At 38.3% G+C, this 18,716-nt stretch overlaps 1 protein-coding gene across 2 annotated transcripts in view; it reads left to right on the forward strand.

The window, feature by feature from the left end:
• The window catches only part of LRS1 (Transducin/WD40 repeat-like superfamily protein), a 255,485-nt gene that overhangs the window by 187,172 nt on the left and 49,597 nt on the right, over positions 1-18,716 (forward strand). For both annotated transcript variants that reach the window (XM_089384693.1, XM_089384692.1), the window contains 4 exons: positions 5,358-5,453; positions 5,650-5,715; positions 5,850-5,888; positions 6,164-6,298. In XM_089384693.1, coding sequence (XP_089240819.1) covers positions 5,358-5,453; positions 5,650-5,715; positions 5,850-5,888; positions 6,164-6,298 — 336 coding nt within the window. The remainder of the gene's footprint in view (positions 1-5,357; positions 5,454-5,649; positions 5,716-5,849; positions 5,889-6,163; positions 6,299-18,716) is intronic.

An 18,716-nucleotide genomic window follows, 5' to 3' on the forward strand; every position in this document is an offset into this window, starting at 1 on the left:
CCATACATTAAATTAGCTAAAACCTCTGAAACCGGATTCGTTGAAATAGGCCGACTTGTCCCGAATTCGACGAATCAGACATGATTCGTGCCAATTTGTGTCCGGAAATCGGGACATGTCGTGTTCGATTAGGACACAATCGTGTCCCAATCAGGCACATCATGTCCCAATTTTCGGACACGAATTCGGAAAAAGTGACCCGCGCGACATAAAAAGACGAGTTGTTTTTTCTATTCATTTTCTCTTCTGTCTTTTGCTGTGAGGGGTTTGGAGCAAGGAGCAAAGGGTGTGGGAGCGTTTTCAAGGAGATTCAAGCAACAAGTAAGTGCATTTCCTCTCTATTTTTTTGCATTTGTATTACAACAGTTTGCATATGCTTTTCTTTTACAAATTTTTTCATTTTTGGTGTATTTTTTTATAGTATTCATTGCTCAATCAAGGGCAACAGGGAAGGGGCAAAGGAAGGGGAAGAATGTCCCCATTGGAGATGCCCCTCCTCCCCCAATTTCATTTGAGTCTGCTGCAAGTATTCCCTCTATTGCAAGTAATGTTGAGGGAAGACTTCCTCCTCAATGTAACATCGAGAAATATCCCTTGTGGAAATATGTCACAAGAGAGCAAGGGCCAAGCAACAAGGTGAAGGGAGGAGGCAATGTGAATTGGAAATGCAACTTTTTCCACAGTACTTTCACGAGCACATATTTCCGTGTGAAAGGCCATTTGTTGGCTTTACTAGGTTGTGGAGTTGGAGCTTGTACAAAAGTTTTTTTACAAAAGAGGAAAGGAAGGAAAGAGAGTTGAATATTAGTATGACAAATGTGGCTGGAAAATAAAAAAACCAAGAATGATGACCCCCTTCCATTTTTGAGGAAAGGTCGCAACAAATTCCCATTTGAGAGTTCTAGTGCGGGACAAGCAACAAAAAGAAAAGGAATTTCACTTGGTCCAATGGACAAGATTTTTCAAAAGGGAAAACGGGAAGAGCTTGATCTCACCATTGCCTTTTTTTCCTATCAAAACTTCATATCCTTTAATGTTGCACGCTCACATCTATTTATTGAGATGCGCAGAGCTCTAACTCAAGGGGCTCCGTCAAGGTTTATGCCTCCTGGTTCAGAGAAGCTTAGAACCACATTGTTGACGAAGGCAAGAAAAGAGGTGCAAAAAATGCTTGAGCCTATTAAACTATCATGGCCAACATCTGGGGTTAGCATTGTTTCTGATGGATGGACAGATCTAGCACGACACCCACTCATCAACTTCATGGTGTCTTCCTTGAATGGTCCAGTTTTCTTGAAACCATTGGATACACTTGGAGAATACAAGGATGCACAATATATGCGTGAGTTTTTTATTAAAGTTATTGAAGATGTAGGTGTTGATTCTTGTGTGCAAATCATTACAGATAATGCACTTGTTTGCAAAAATGCTGGCATGATTGTGGAAGCTAAATATCCACAAGTGTTTTGGACACCTTGCATTGTCCATTCATTGAACTTAGCACTGAAATCCATTGCTTCTGATGTGCTTTGGATTGGTAGCATTATTGAGGATGCACGACATATCCGTAACTTTGTACAAAGTCATACAAATGCCCTCACTATCTACAAGGAGTACAACAATCTATCATTGTTAAAGATTGCAGATACACGGTTTGCCTCTTCATTATATAGCCTCCTAATGAGTGTATCTAACATCAATATATAGCCTCCTAATGAGTTCGAATTAGCCTATGGGCCTACATTAGCCCCTAATGATAAAATAATGTGTAAATAAAACCTCTATTGGTGACAAACCCACCAAACTAGCTCACAAGTGTAAAAATAAGCCTCACAAGGGGCCAAATAATAATATGTACATGTCGTGGGGTCCTCCAAAGGCCTAATAATGTCCTCAAGTGCCATACTGAGGAATGAATTCCTCGGAATATGATGGACAAGGTGGTGGCCCCTTGTTCTCCAAGTAGTAGACCTGTGGTGCTCTTAGTGGGTTCGAGGGCACATAAATGACGCCATGGTTCTCCATTTGAATTGGAGATGCCTGCAGATCGTTTGCAACGGTCTGAGTAGTGGAATGAATGCTGCCATGACATTGTACAAGTCTTGGGACACCTACCAAGAGTGTAGGGCCACTGTGGGGGCCTGCTGGGCATAATGTACCAAGCATATCACCATCATCCTAAAAGTAGATCTCTAGTAGTCTCTGAGCATCGATAAAGATCTGTGGAGTGTTGTCTGTTGTTGTGGAGGCCAATGTCTCTCTATGCACACTCTATGTGCCAATGTAGACCTCTGGGGGTTGGGATCCCGTATAGGGAGACCAAACCCAAATGGAAACCACTTGTAATCCTGCATAAGATCCAATGCGTCCGTAGGCTTCTAGTACAACTAGTCATTAAAATAATCAGATAAAATAGTTTACAAATCATGCATAACAAAGTGGCACTTCATAATGGCATGCCCTTCCGTAGTGGGCTTTGGCATGTGCTAGTGTCTCCAAGCTCCAAAGTGGGTTAACCATGTATCTTATTAGGTGGTTTCAACCCTTAAAGGGGATAGTATGTCCAAGTACATCCCTCTAATGGGGATGGCAAGTGATAAATAAGTGGAATGAAATAGGGAATGAGAGGGGCAATTCTGGGCCATATATTAGGGCATAGGGTAGTTAGATAAGGGGAAGCCCACACCTGGGTATGTAATGTGTAGGAGGGAGCAAACCTGGTACATGAGGTGCCCCGACCTGGATTTTTCGACTCTTGTTTATGTGCCTTTTGCCTTTTATGATTTTTTTTTAATTAACTGCTCGGGGCTTAAAGGACAAGAGCATGATGTGTAAGATATAGCAGTGATTACCCAATTTTAGGTAGGGCAGTGCATTGCCCTCCAGTGGTTGGGACAATCATGGGTTCTTGAATGATAGTGAGGCTCATCTAGGGCCCTATGGAACCAGGGTGATGACCATGGATTTGGGTAGAGCTCATGTATTGGCTTTTGCCCACGTGCTAATTATTTTTGTCCCGACCATCTTTTGCATTTTGGGGATTTAGTGTTTCATGACATGTCCAAGCATATAGAGATCAGATATCACTTCATATGAGATAGGCTTTGGAAAGTAGTGAAGCTCCATTGTATTCCATAGGTTAGTTGGCTGCTGATATTTTGACCAAGCCATTGGCAAGAGGGAAGTTTGAGGCGCATTCAGTGGCAGACTTGGATTGGAATAGAATTTTTTTTTTACTCGCTAAGAGGGAGTGTTGGGAATTGTAGCCTGGATAGGAACTTTTGCACAAGTTTAATGTAGATGTGTGAGAAGTAGCTCAAGATGTATTCAAAAAGCCATTTTATTTTGTAATTTGCTTTAGCAAAAAGTGAAAGTCTTATATTTAGTTGTTAATTATAAAAAGTGCATTTCATGCATTCATGACTTAGATTAGGACTAAACAAAAAAATAGATTAGGGTTTTGGCCTTAGCTAAAAGTATAAAGATAGATCAAGATAGAGAGTTTTATTGCATTTGAACGGCTGACTAAGTTGAGAGAGAGCATGGATTCAGGCAAAGGGGAACCTGGGCACCAGGCCATACACGGTGCTGTACGGAATAGTTCCATAGAGTTGTACAGACAGATCCGTACAGTCATACAGAAGTCCTTATGGTTGTATGTACAGCTCTGCATAGTTATACAGACAAGTCCACACAGACCATACAGCCAGTCTGTGCAATCTATACAGCATGCCAGACAAGTTCAGTTTAGCATGATTTTGTAATTGCGCAGCTACTGTTTTTTTTTGGTAGCTTGTGGAGGTTTCTGTGTAAGTTATTTGAACCATTGAAAAGCTGATTTTGAAAGAGAAACTACCTGTGTGTGTGTGTGAAACTGTTTTATGCTTATGCATTTTAATTTCTGGGTATTGTGTGATTGATGCTATGGCCTGAATTTAATTTTTGCATTAATTAAAAACAGCAATTAACGTTTTTCATAATTTCATTGAGATCATAAGGATGTCAGTCATCTAGTCTTAGAGTTTTTACATTATTCTTGTTTCCTGTTTTATTTGTCTATAGCATGGATTAATTAAGTTGAGTTTCTTCATTGATTAGAATCTCGAGTACTTTTGGTTCATCTATATTTTTAGAGAGTTTAGGTGGCAGTTATATCTCTTAGGTTCTTGTTTTCTTCTGTCAGTGGCTTTTGATCATTTGCAGGTCTCTTTTTCTGGATAAATTGTGCTGGTATAGTGGGATAATGCATGCTGCTTTCCACAATATTTCTATCAAAATTGTCTTTCTAACTGTCCTAATTCTTTGGCTGATGTCAATGATCTCTCTTCCTTGTTTTTGAAAAATGTAGTGGACTTTCTTATCAATGGGTATAATGTAACTGCAACTTCCATTTTTATGGGAAGGGCTTCATTGTCCTGTACTTCAGGGTATTGAGTTAGCTGTTTCTTCCAATTAATGGTACTTTACACACATTGATGTTGTTCAAACATAAGCAATCTATAAAAGGATGCTCTCTTCTTCTCAATATTATAATGTCTAAAATTAGATATCGGACAGATTCATTATATAATTATTCTCAGAGGTAGTGAGATACAACATTTAAAAGGGTTGGTCACTAGAAGGATACTATCTTTCTGTTCCACTACATTAATTCTGACTTTATTTTCGTGGATGTTGTACCATTCAATGTCACATGGTTTGGGTTCGGCAATGATTAGGTTCGGTTTGAGTTCGAATTTTTTGATAAGGTTTGGATGAGGTTCGCCATATATATATATATATATAAATTTAAAATGAAATATAGGATAAAATAGTAAGAAATCAACATCAGTAATTCAAAAATGCTATCATGAACATGAAAACTGCAAGGATAAATTACAAACTTGAGTTGTGACATGAAGTTATGAGTTTTGATCTATGGACTTGGTCAATGGCTATGAGGTTCGATGAGGTTCGCCAAACCTCATTTTTTTTTTTAAGGTTCACCAAAATTCAAACCTCAAGGTTAAAGTTCGATGAGCCTTGTGACATAGGTGCCATTGGTGATTCCAATACTTGTTTCTAATATCCTAATGACATGGCTCTATAATTTTCATTGTCTTGCCAATGTTTTGTGTAGGTGTTTGTAATTATTATTAACAGTGACGGTATTGTGGTTGCCTTGCATCTTCTTTAATGGAAAGTATTGGGGAAGCACTCTCAAAAACTTTATACATAATGCCTAAAACATGTTATATGTTTCATAAGTTTTATGATTGTAGTAGGATCAATCTCACTGTATGCACAAGGATATGCTAAGAGGAAACATTTAGAAGAAGATTTCATGAAATTTTGATTTGATATGTTTTCTATTTTAGGTACCTGTGAACACACAACCTTCACTTGTTATACCAGGCTCTCCAGGAATTGTACAGCATGAAATACTGAACAACAGGCGGCATGTCTTGACGAAGGTAGTTTTGATCCTTTCTTTCTTGAATGAAAAATGATTTTTATCTGAAATTTCTTGATAGTATTCAGATGATTGATTGCCAAAAATGTTTTCTGTTCATATTTGTTTTGTTTAGTCTCTTTACGCAATAATCTGGAGTATTATATGCTTTTGGCATCTGTAGCGTGATGATTATTTCTGGGTTGGTTCACTTTTAGGATGCTGAAGGTACTGTAAAGCTATGGGAAATTACTCGGGGAGCAGTGCTTGACGACTATGGAAAGGTTTGTTTTCATGGAATATTTTGTCATCATTTCACATTTTTTTTCTTGTATTTTAAATGGAAAAAATCAATTTTTATTTTTATTTTTTCTTAAAGTTGTCTTCATCATGAAGCAAGTGAGACTTTTTGTTGCAGGTTTCCTTTGAAGAAAAGAAAGAGGAATTATTTGAAATGGTATGAAGCAATGACATTTACTTGGAATGTGAATATTATATTTCATTACATAGCATTAAAGAATTACTGTTGTGGAATAACAACATCTATTATGATTCAATGTGCAAGGGAATCACTTACTGTTAAAATATATTTGCCTATAGGCAATTTACATGTCTAATTTTATCTTCTTCACGAGGTGACAATTTTTTGCAAGCTGAAGATGTATTTCAAAAGGGGATATTTAAATTTTAAACTTAACATGATTGTATGTATTCTTCTCTGAATTTCGGCAGGTCAGTATTCCTGCCTGGTTCACAATGGATACCAGACTTGGAAGCATGTCTGTGCATTTAGATACACCCCAATGCTTTACTGCTGAAATGTATGCAGTTGACTTAAATGTTCCAGATGCACCAGAGGAACAGAAGGTACACAACTGCTTGTCTTTATGGTTCGACCATAGATTAGATATCTTACTTACCTTCCATAATCATGTTGTCTGCCTGAACAAACACATATTTTTAGGGACTATCATGACATTGCACTCAAAATGGGAAGGGATGTACATTATTTGAGGATGTTCGAGTTAGGATCCTATTTTTTGGGCATTGTACACTGAAGGATTGGATAATGTTATTTTCTTTTACATTGACTTGGATTGCACTTTCGATGAGGTGTTGTGGTATTCTCTTGTAAATTCTTGAATTGAAATCTCTATAGTAAAGTAGTTTGCGAGTGTTAAACCCATAGCACAAGATCGTTTGTAAATTTGACTCGTTCGCCTGGATATTTTCTCGTTTTCTCTTCCCTTTGGCTGCAATTGCAATTGTTAGATGTGATATTTTAGAAGGAACTGTTAGCTAAAGTAGAATAGTGTATTGAGAAATGACCAATACTACAAATTAGATGTTGCCTTAAAGAGGCAGAGGTCTCTGTAAATCTCTTTTTAACTGCTGAGAATAAACATGTCCAATAACCTAATCTTTACCGCATTATATATCTAAAGCAGTGCAATTGTTGCTTATATAGTGAGCTTTATGCTATTATATATATATTAGCAAAGAGCACACATGTTTTAACTTTTGTCTTTCCATTACCATGTTCTACAGTTAAATGCATGAAATATGCTTTAATGGCACATCTTATATTCTAACTGGGGAAATTTGAAGTTCCGTATCAAAAATTGCATACGCAATAGCAGAAATTTCAGACCAGCAACAGAAAAAATGAAATGAAATTTATATTAATGTCCACTATAGACCAAACAAGGTCAAAAGTACTAGAGGTTACATCCATCATGAGAATCCCATATGAGTAGGGCAGGGTACACAAGTCCCCAAAAGATGAGAACTGAAATGAAATGAAAAATGACACATCAACAATAGAAAATGAAACAGTGTACCTAGGCATGCAAGTAGGTTATTTCATGGTGAAAAACCTAGAAAATGAACTAGAGCTGGTGAAGAAACAAAGCTGTGAAAGAAATCCATTTGCAAATAAGAGAGTAGGAGCAAGTCCTATTCATCCTCTAAATCAATATTGTGATTTTCCATACCTTGTGCCTGCTGGATAACGTCCTTGGGAGAGTGGCTTGGATTGTAGGGCCTTGGGTAGTGATCTCGAGTTGTATCCGTTGAAATGTGTAACTAGGTTTGGTCTTCATAATGTCTATTGTAATCATGATTTTATATATTTGATATTAAAGAGAAAATAAATTTATTATTGTCATTCTTGATGCATGGGTTTCATGATCAAGATAAATTTATTTATAGGTCAAGCACCCATTGAGTGCTTCTATGTTTGTCATAGGGTTATGAAGTCAAAAGAGTCATTATCATACATGTAAGACCCCTTTGGGCATGTTGTATCTTGTAAAGAAATTTTGTGTAAGTCAAAAGTGTCATAAAAACCCTCCAAGACCTTGTCAAACAAGTTGGCCTACAAGAACAATCAAGTCGGCCTCACGGACAGTAATTCGACCTCCTAAGAAGCCTATATATAAGAAACATTGACGTCATTAAGGATCAATCAAGCAAGCAATAAAAAGTTCGATTAAGCAAGAAAGAGGAGACCTAAAAGAGTGAAGAGAATGACTAGAAGAAGGAAAGGAACAAAGTCTTTGAAAGTTGTTTTTGGGCTATCATCTCCTCACACATGCGAAGATTAGTGCTACATCTCTACAACAAGACCAAATTGCAGAAAGGAGCCGAGTTAGGGCACCCAAAAGTTTACTTTGCAAGCCGAGTTCCAAAGAAGGAAGAACCAATTCAAGCGAAGGAGAAAGAAGGAAGAAATCAGCATCTTTTCCACACGTGCAAGAGCTAGGGTTTTTGCAGTAGTCAAAAATTGCAGTTAAGACGCTGTTAGATCGAAATTGAAGAAGTTGCTTGGGAAGTCGAAGTTGATGGGGAGGTCAAAGTTGTTGAACACTGCTAGGTCAAGGTTGCTCATCAAGAAGGAAAGTTGGCTTGGTCTTGGAGGGCTCTTTGACAAGGGCCTTAGTTCTTGGAATTTGTCATCTGAACATTCTATAAGAAGAGAAGAATTCTTGTGGGTTATCCTCTCAAGAAGAGAGATTTTGGCCCTGGCTTATAGCCTATATCTTGTGTTCTCTTGTCTCATTGCATTTCATAGTTTGATAGTTGTTTGATGATAAGAACATAATAATAATCAAGTGAAAGAAGAAGATAATCAAGTTGAGTAAAAATACATCACAAGAAGTTATCAAAGGAAAATAAATCACCTAATTAAGTTGGCCCTAGATTTCTCAACAGCATCAATTGACTCCCTTTTGCGACAAAGACAGGGATAGGGTCATTTCTAACATCTAAAGCCAATGAAATCCCTATTGAGGAGAAGAAACTATAACTTGTTGCTTTAAATATGGATGGTTCTCTCTAGTAGCTTATTCTTCTTGAATCCCTTGGTTATATATGACAAGAAGCCTGAGTGGTATGGGGGAGACCAAAGCTAAATGGTCTTGGTGGTGTTTAACTGAGTGCTATTGTTATACTTCATCAATCCAATCCTTGGGAAAAAAGGGAAGAAGGAACTAATATGTGTAGATGTGATAGGTTAGCCATGAAGTAATCACTACTAAAAGAGAATATGCCTCCCCAATATATAAGATAAGGTACCATTGATCATAATATCTGGAGAAGATTGACAAGGATTAATTCAAACCCTTGTTGGAAGTTTGGAACAATGAAATCTCCCTTTGATCCCATAGTAGAGATGGCATTGAAGAATAAAGTGCTCCTTAATCTCAAAGTTGCCCAAAGAACAAAGGTTACAAATTTGTTCCAATTTGAGAAGATGGTAATCTTTCCTAACACTCCATTGACATGAGCACACTGGAATTTATCGTAGTACGTTGTGAAGCCCATAAAGTAGATGGCACTAGAGACAATGTGGTTGACCGTTGAGCAACAATCTTGTCAAAGGTTTGGAGGGAGTGCTTAGAGTAAATGACCACATGGGGGCCAATAGCCAAACTTCATATCTAGAAAGTTTATTGAAGATCCTATAAATATCCTTCTTGATTGTATCAATAGTTTTATTCTTAAGGGGGAGGAGTGCTAAGAGAAATTGAATATGAAGGGAGTTGGTTAATTGAGATACACACCTCCTCAAGGAATGACTTCACCCCAGAAAACCAACAAATTTGTTAGCTCACCTGACCAAGGGAGGAGAGCCTCCCATAAGAGTGCCATATAAGGGTATCTCTTCTATGCTAAACAGGGGTCAATAGTTTGTTGTACCCTGTGAAGATAGGTTATGAGCTTGAACCTCATAGTAAGGTGAAGGTGGTATGCACCAAACTTTGTTTGTATGACAAGCTAGGGGACAATCCATCTACATTGGATATGGCATTAGAGAATGAGAGTTTGAACCTTCCATATGAGACAACTTTAGGTGAAATGAAATGAAATGTAATTATATTAATTCCCACTGATGGCCAAAATAAGTCAAAGGGACTATGAAGTACAACATATCAAAATAGTAAATATGGGACTGCTAAAGCCATCCCCCAAAAGTACAATAGAAAACCTAAAGCTATGAGAAATGAAAAGAAAAATAAATATTTATTTCAAATAGAGCCACCTCTAGGTAAAGTCACAAGTTGAAGTCATGTTGAAAGGGAGGAGGATAAGTCACTATCATGGTTAGGTCCAAGAGTGGTAATCCCCCAAAAAACAATGTACTTACAACCTAAAAATAATGCACTTCATAGCATCGTAGGCCTTAGTCCTTCATAGCGCACCCTTAACACTCCAAGAAAACTCTTTAGACTCCTCTTGCACACCTTTAAAGCCCAATAATACTCATTAGCTCCTTGCACACCTTAGATCTCTTTTGTGCACTTGCACTTGATCATCTTGCTTGTATACACTTCAAATGAACTCATCTATCCTTCATTTATTGTGTTTATGCATTCACTTATGGGGCTAACTTGTAAAACCTGCTAAGCCAACTTGTAATTTTTGGCTAGGCTGACGTAATAGAATCTTTCATATCTCCTCATTCTTATGGACTTATAGGGAGTGCCATATACTGTTGGAATGGTCTTGGAATAAGCTTTTCAACTGTATATCCTATGCTCCCATTTGAGCTATGTATTTGGAGTAAAAAGGCTTTCAAACATAGGGTATCCAAACCAGACATCAAAATTCCAAAAAAAATGATTCCAACAATCTTCATCTTGCAATGTTTATCATGGACATTTGTAGTCTCCCCCTATCTTTAACATCAATGACTAATATTTCCAACAATCTCCCCCTTTGTTATTGATGGAAACCCTTAGTCAGTTCTGCAACAATACTGTAGTATTCCCTGTGTTTGCAACTCTCCCATCTACAATTCTTCCTCTTTTGCAACTTCTCCCCCTTTAACATCAATGGCAAAGGGTTGCGGCCCCTCTGCTTGTGCTTTCGTTTACTGATGAGCTGAGAGGGTCACTCCCAGCTTCTGTCTGAGATATTCAAATGTTTCTATGGAAGGGGTTTGGTAAAAATATCTGCAACTTGTCCTTAGTGGCAATGTATTCTAGCCTGGCACATTGTTTGACTATTTGTTCTCTTATGAAGTGCCACTTGATGGGAATATGCTTTGTCTTTGAGTGACAACATGATTCTTTGAAATGTTGATTGCACTTGTGTTGTCACAGATGATTAGGATTGGCTGATCATATTCCACGTTGATATCCTTCAGTGTCTGCTTCATCCATATAACCTGTGTGCAACATGTTGTTGTTGCAATATATTCATCTTTTGCTGTGGATAAAGTCTTATTCTTGCTCAACCATGATACTAGCCAGTTGTCTAGAAAGAATGCTTCTTCGTACTTTTCTTTTCATCAATACTTCCTTCCCAATTTGCATCTGTATATGTTGTTAGAGTGAGGTCCTTACGTCTTGAATACCTCAAACCAAAGTCCAATGTGCCCTTTAGATATCTAAATATTCTTTTTACAACTTGCACATGTGTCTCCTTTGGTGCAGATTGAAATCCTGCAACCAATCCTACTACTTGCATGGTGTTTGGCCTTGATGCTATCACATATAGTAGGCTTCCAATCATTGACCTGTATAGTGCTTGATTTGCTTTTGGGGATTCATCATCTTTGCTCAATCTACATCCTTTGATCATAGGTGTATTGACAACTCTTCCATTACGAATTTCTTCAACATCTCCTTGATGTATTTGGTTTGAGAAATGAATATGTCTTTGTTGGATTGAGAAATCTACAAACTTAAAAAGAATGACAATTCTCCAAGCATGAACATTTGAAATTTTTTTTGCAAACTCTTGGCTCATTCTGTCAACTTTATGTTTTGATGTAAAGGTTGTTGTTTGCGGCTCCTCTTTTGAAACCTTGTTGTTATAGGTATTTGCCAATTGTTGAATACCAAGCTTTGGGAGCTTTCTTTAGTTGATAGAGCGCTTTCTTCAATTTGCATACATGATCTTCGTTTTTAGAAAATTGGAAGGGTTGTTCAATATATATTTCTTCTTGTATATTTGCATTTAGAAAGGCTAACTTGACATCCGTTTGATGGAATTTGAAGTTCTTGAAACACATAAATGCCAAAAACGGTGTGATTGCTTCTAATCTTGCAATTGGAGCAAAGGTTTATGAAAGTCATGCTAAATTTTCATAACCTAGTTATAGGTTAACTGCTCAACAAATTTTCATAGAACAGAATTGAAACAAGTTTTATCTATCTGATTTGTAACATGAAATACTCTTGGTTAATTAACAACAATAAACAATGAAAGCAAGCTTGCATGAAACCAATCACTTCAACAAAATAACATAGTATACCCAGGTAACCCTAGTGTGGGGAAAACCTGCAAATGTTCGTTTCTTTTATTCAACTTTAGGAGCAATAAATCTTATAATAGTTAGATGAATTTGCTACAACAATTTCATATCAATAATATCGGCCTTAAAACCCTCACTTGACCCTCTCAAACAAGCCATGCTTGGCCCTCTCGGCCCACACATGCGACAATTGATTTTCTGAAGCGTACAAGAGAAAACTCGGCCTCTCGGCCCTGGTGAATAAAAGACGCCCTGCTGCTCAAGGAACTTGACCTAACTCGACCTTTAAATGACTCGCCTTGTTGCTTAAGCAAACTCAACCCTCTCTTGACCCCTTAAGAAACTTAACTTCTATGATAAGCAAACTCGGCCTCCTTGCTTATCAATTCGCTCTTGGTCTCGCTATAGCTAGCAGGACCTCACAACTCAGCTTCTTTGCCTAGATACTCGCTCTCACTAAATCTCCAATTCGTGCTCATCAGTTGTGTCTTCGCCTTAATGCATAGTCTCAATTTACAACTTTTCTAAGCTAAGATTGATGGCGAAAATTAACTCATTAGGTTAACTGAAGATAAATTACTTATCTTTAGTTAACTTCCTTATCTTTAGCTTTCTTTATTTAACTCAAGTACTGAACATAAATTTAGCTTGCGTTACATGCCATATCTCATGCATAACACATCTAACTCGTCCGCATGCATGCCACTCTGCATGTAGAATGCAACCCACTTGCACACATGCAAATTCCACATGTCGCAAGAAACTCACATGCTTGCCTTACCTGTTGCATGCAAGCTCCTAAAGAGGCAAAACAAGTTTCTTCTATTTAAGACACAAGGCTAGAAGACATTCTGCAGCTACATAAATCAAGACTACTTCTTAGCGAGGAAGGTGTTTTGCACAACACCCAACTTATCCTTGAACAATACAAACTTGCCTTTCATCAAGGCCTTGGTCAAGAAGTCTGCTACTTGTTTATAGGAATGTACTGCAGTTTGACCGTCCCCTTTTGCATACAAGCTCTGATGAAGTGATACTTGATCTCAATGTGCTTCGACTTGTCATGAAGCACTGGATTCTTAGAGAGTTAGATGCAACTTTGATTATTACAATAAATGACAATTGGATCTAGCTCTTGATAAAAAAACCCAACAAGAAGTTTTTGAAGTTAGATCGCCTCTCATGTGTTGAGAAAATGTAGCTTTGGTCGGTATTTTCATCAATAAAATTAGAGAAGAAAATTTGAATTTATATTTTGGTTTATAACTGCACAAGTGTACAAGTCGGCCCACCATGTAACAATTCGGCCTGCCCTTGAAATACACCCTTTCACATGGATGAAAGACTATAAATAGAGCCTATTCTCTCTCCTTCAAGGACAAACTTCGAATCATCAATAGATCTATGATCTTGTGCCAATAAGACAAGGAATTCAAGGACGAAGATCATAATGAAATAGTTGCTTGCTCTAGCATATCAATTGACCAAATTCTGTAGAAGTTTATGTGGTGTATCACTCTATAGTAGAGTGCGAACTTCCCGTGGAAGAATGTGAAGGTCTGAGGCACATTCTTCAGTGATATATGTGAAGGTTTGAGGCTCATTACTCTGTGATATATGCGAAGGTATGAGGCTCATCATCTCTGTGACATATGTGAAGGTTTGAGGCTCATTGCTTTGTGACATATGCGAAGGTATGAGGGTCATTGCTTTGTGACATATGCGAAAGTCTAAGGCTCATTTGTTTATGATATCTTTACTGTGGAAGAGGCCAATTTTTAGACTCTTTGTGATCTGATGTTGACCTAGTTGCAGACCTTCTTGGAGGACAGATTTGTGACATTTTGTTTTGGCATATTGGAGGGTTGGCTTGACACTTGTGGGAGGTCATCTTGCTAGTTAGTTTCTGTCTATGTCTTGATGTCTTGACTGGAATATTCTGATGTACAATTTGATGAATTGAACTCTCTCTATCATAAGGATAGATTACCGAGTTTTCCCCCTTGTGGGGTTTTGTCCCAAGAAATTTTGTTGTCTCTTGTTTTATTGTTTCAATGTGATCTCTACTGCTTTACTAATCTTAATGGTTGAAATTTTCTAAGTGTAACTGCTTGATGGTTTCAATGCTATAAGATGTTAAAAGGCATCATTGGAAGTAGTTATCAGATTGAAAATTGTTCTAATCTACCTAGCTACTAGAAAATCAACTGTTGAGAAATCTAGGACAACCATATTAGGGTGATTTCTCTTACTTTGATAACTTCTTGTGATGTTCTTTGCCATCTCCCCATTTTTATTCTTCTTCATAGTACAACCAGGGTTGATTTCCAAGGCAGGAGATGGCCAAGTCAGTGGAGCAGGTTTACGTCATCAGGGGTCTCTATGGAGTTTTGAGGAGTTTTTATGGGATTTGATGGCATTCGCTTGGTGTATTCCATCATCCACACAATTTTCCTTTTGTTTCGTTGGATTCCGACAACTTACAGAAATCAACATTATTATTGGGCACAACTTAATTAATTATGTTTGAGGTGGCGTTTCGGGGAGATTAATAATAGCTCGTTGGAACCAAAACGAGAAGATCTACAGGATGGGATGCTGAGAAGAGACTTCCAGTGGCCAAAGAGAGTATGGTGGGCGATTTGCCATTTTCCTCAGTTAAAAATGACTTTTATTAGTCATTTAATTAAGGAAAAATAATTAATTGGAGAAAAAGGGCCAAAAGTGACTTAAGTGAAATAAAATAAAATTAAAGGTCACTTAAGATAAAGTCAATGGAGGAGCTTCTAGAATAATAATAAAATAATAAAATAAGATGCTTCTAGAGGCTTGGATATCTATCCATCAGATCTATAAAAGAGGAGGTGGAGTTCATTTAGAAACATCTTGGATCTTGGTTTTGATATTGTTTCTTGTATGAGAGGTTGAGAATCCGATTCTCTACTCCATTGGTAGCCCCAGGACGAAAACCCTCAGGTGATATAGAGAGATTGGGCGAGCACCCGTCTCCCCTTGGTGGATTCATTTAGAATACACGTGTAGTGATTGATTTCATGTTCAGTTTGGAGGCCGGTTTCAGTGTTATTATATATCTTGGAGGGCCATTCGCAGCTATTGTATTAGCATATATTTCTATAATAAAGCTAGATTTTATTGTTGCATTTCTCATTGTTTCTCATGTTGTGATCTTTTAATGAGATTTTTTGCAATTTATAGATTTATGGTTTGGGTTTTACATGGAAATCCTCTGGTGAATGCATGATAGTTTTATACAAAGTGCATGTTCCAATTATTTTTGATTTGGGACATTACATTCTTTTACTTCAACTTGTAGAATTTATGATTAACTTCTTCTCTTGATTATTATTGTGTTCTTATCATCAAAATTTCTCTTTTAATCTCTTTCTCCCCCTCAATTAGGTCGAGCACACCCTTGGTTGATCAATTCTATCCCCTTGACCTAATTTTGGGTCCACTTGGCCCCGTGTGATCCCATAACATTTTAAAGATCAATCCACAAAGACCACTTGGAATCCAAGTTTCTAAAAGGATTTTAGGGGCTAGGAATCTCCTTGACAAGTCATATACTCAAACCCTAGACCTTGGAATTCCCCTAAGCCCTTCTTAGAGAGCCTTTCATCTTGCGTTCCAAGCAAGTAAGCAATACATTTGAGCCTCTCTTGTGAATAGGCTTCTAGGATCACCTTTCACCCTATCATTAACCCATTCGTATTTATGATCCTCATTATATTGGGGCTCCTCCCATCGGTGAAAGTCTGTAAAGAGCAGGGATCCATAGTTGAGGTGATAGTGGGCTATCGCTCAATTGTTGCCCTTGACCTAGTAGTTGACCTTCTAGGATCTCCTCCTAGGACCCCTGCTAGTTTGAGTGGTAATAGGACCGAAACGAGGTCAAGAGTTTGGGATGAAATTTCAAACAAAGGGACTTGGCCAAGTGAGAGAAGAGAAGAAGGATCAAGAGATTGGATTTGACTTGAGACTTTAATACAATGATCCTTGATAAAGCTGCTAAGCAAAGGAAACCTAGGGAGAATGGTTTGCGAGCTAGGGTTTGCCCAAACGCAAGATTCCACTGTCGGAATAGCTTCAAAATTGGAGGACCTCTCAAGGATAGACTGACGCAACTTTAGATCAAATTTCATCAATTTTGAATGGCTAGAGTGGATTTCGTGTGATGCTCTAGGAAGCCTACTAGGGTTAGGGCTTGGAAAAAAGAAAAGGAGGGAAGAAAAATCTTCATTTAGTGATCACCTAGGGCTAAACTAGTTCCTAGGTTATTGGGAAAATGGAGTCAATATGATTCAATGCTTAGAGATGTTTATACCCAATCAAGGAGTTCCCCAACCACTTCACATGGCCTTAGAGGAAGCAACTAGGCTACTAGGAAAATTTATATTTCTTTGATGCTGCAATTGATGACTTATCAAGGAAATTATGAATAATCATATACCCCTAGGACATTCATTCACTATACTTTTCATAAACATATGAAAAATCCCTCACAAAGACAAGATCAAACAAATTCACATTTCATTAAGGCAGTGGCACCAACTTCATGAGTGAAAATTTTCCATACATTATACAAGTGCAAGAGATGAGAAAGAGACCATGTAAAAGACACAAGTTTAGCGAAATTTTCCAATCACCAATAGAGACAAAAATCAAAGCTCCAAGAATCCAATACATCCATCAATAAGGCTAGCAAAATTCTCAAGAAGCAAAATTCTCAAGAAGAGATACAAGTCCAAAACCAAGTGATGATCAAATGAAATGATCATCACATCAATATATATCCTCCCTAAGGGGTTCGATTTGCCTAATAAGGCCTAATAATGCCTCAACTAATAAAATAATGTGCAAAAATAACATTCCTTGGTGACAAGCCCACCAAGATAGCTCCATAATACAAAATAAGCCTCCCAAGAGGGAGACATAATAGGCATAATAGGTCGAAGGGCCATTGAGGAGGCCTAGTGGAGTCCAATGTGTGCCAAGATGAATGAATGAGCTCCAAACATAATGATAAAAGGGGGTGGTCCCTTGATGTCCAAGCAAATAACCTGTGGTGTCCCCAAGTGGATATGGGGGCACAAAATATCCTCATAGGTCTCCAAATGGATCGAACAAGCCTGTATCCGATCTGTAAGGGTTGGAAGAATGATGCAAGCCCTCCCATTTTCCCATGACGAGACACATCCTCATCTAGGCCTTGGATCAACTGTTAAGTGTGTGGTGTAGGAGTGGAGTCGGCTAGGCAAGGTGGTCTGAGTGCATCATCATCGACCAATAGGTGGAACACGAGAAAGCAATAAGTGAAACAGAAGGATCCCATGAAATGGCAACCTACTCTCTAATATGGTGGAGACCTGTGGCTCTCAATGCTCACCCTACAAATGCCAATATGACTCTCTGGAGGGCTTGGACGTTGTATAGGGAGACCAAACCCTAGACAAAGACCCATTTGGAATCCTGTATAAGATCCAATGTGTCCCCTTATCTTCCAGTACAGCCAAACATTAGTGCAATTGAGTAAATGAGCTTACAAATCATGGAACCAAGTGGACACTTCATAGTGGCATGCCCTGCCATAATGGGCTTTAGAACGTACAAGTTTCTCCAAGCTCAAAAAGGAGGTTAACCAAGGACCCTAGTGGGTGGCTTCAACCTTTAACGGGGTGACATGTCATCCATCAAATGGTGGCTGGTATGTGAAGGGATGATGGAATGGAGTGGGGCATTAGGGGAAGGCTACAAGCCACATGCCACAGTACATTGGTAGCTAAAATAAGGGAAGCTCACACTTGGGTATATGAATGTAGGAGGGAGCAATCGTGGTATGAGTAACCCCGAACATTGTTTTTCCACCCTTCTTCATTTTTATTTTTACTTTTATAGGTTTTTCCTTTGGAACTGCTCGGGGCTCCAAGGGATGAAAGCATGCTATGTAAGACATAGCAGTGAATACCCCCTTAAGGTGGGGTAGTTCATTGCCTATTAAGGTTTGGGACAATCATGGGTTCCTTAATGATGTAAGGGGCTAATATGAGGGGCCTTAGGAACCAAGGTGATGACCATGATGATAGGGGTAGAGCTCATGTTTGGCTTTTGCACACATACTAAATTTGTATGTCCTGGCCATCTTTTGCATTTTATGGTACATTACCTATTGAGAGTAGCCAAATTATGCTTTTTTTCTTTTTCTTTTAGCTGCATCAATCTCTGAGGCATTGTTCTAGGCCCGATGCAAGGTGTGGACAAGGGGAAGGGGAGGCTAACTCCTTGTGGACCCAATGGACAAATGTGGACCCAGATGGGAAATATGGTGCGTGGGTTTATAATGAGAGGAGGGGAGTGATGTATATGGTGTCGGGAAGCGGCACCACACAACCAAAATCAGGGTTTCTCATGTAGTGCCACCCCGAAAGCCAGTAGCCAATAAAGGAGATCCCACGGGACTAGGATACAAGGTTAAGCATCAAATGAGACAGAGTAGACAAGAGT

This window comes from Pinus tabuliformis, chromosome Q (assembly GCF_031772625.1).
Source record: "Pinus tabuliformis cultivar Carrire ecotype Pingquan chromosome Q, CPIR1, whole genome shotgun sequence".
Classification (NCBI taxonomy): Eukaryota; Viridiplantae; Streptophyta; class Pinopsida; order Pinales; family Pinaceae; genus Pinus; species Pinus tabuliformis.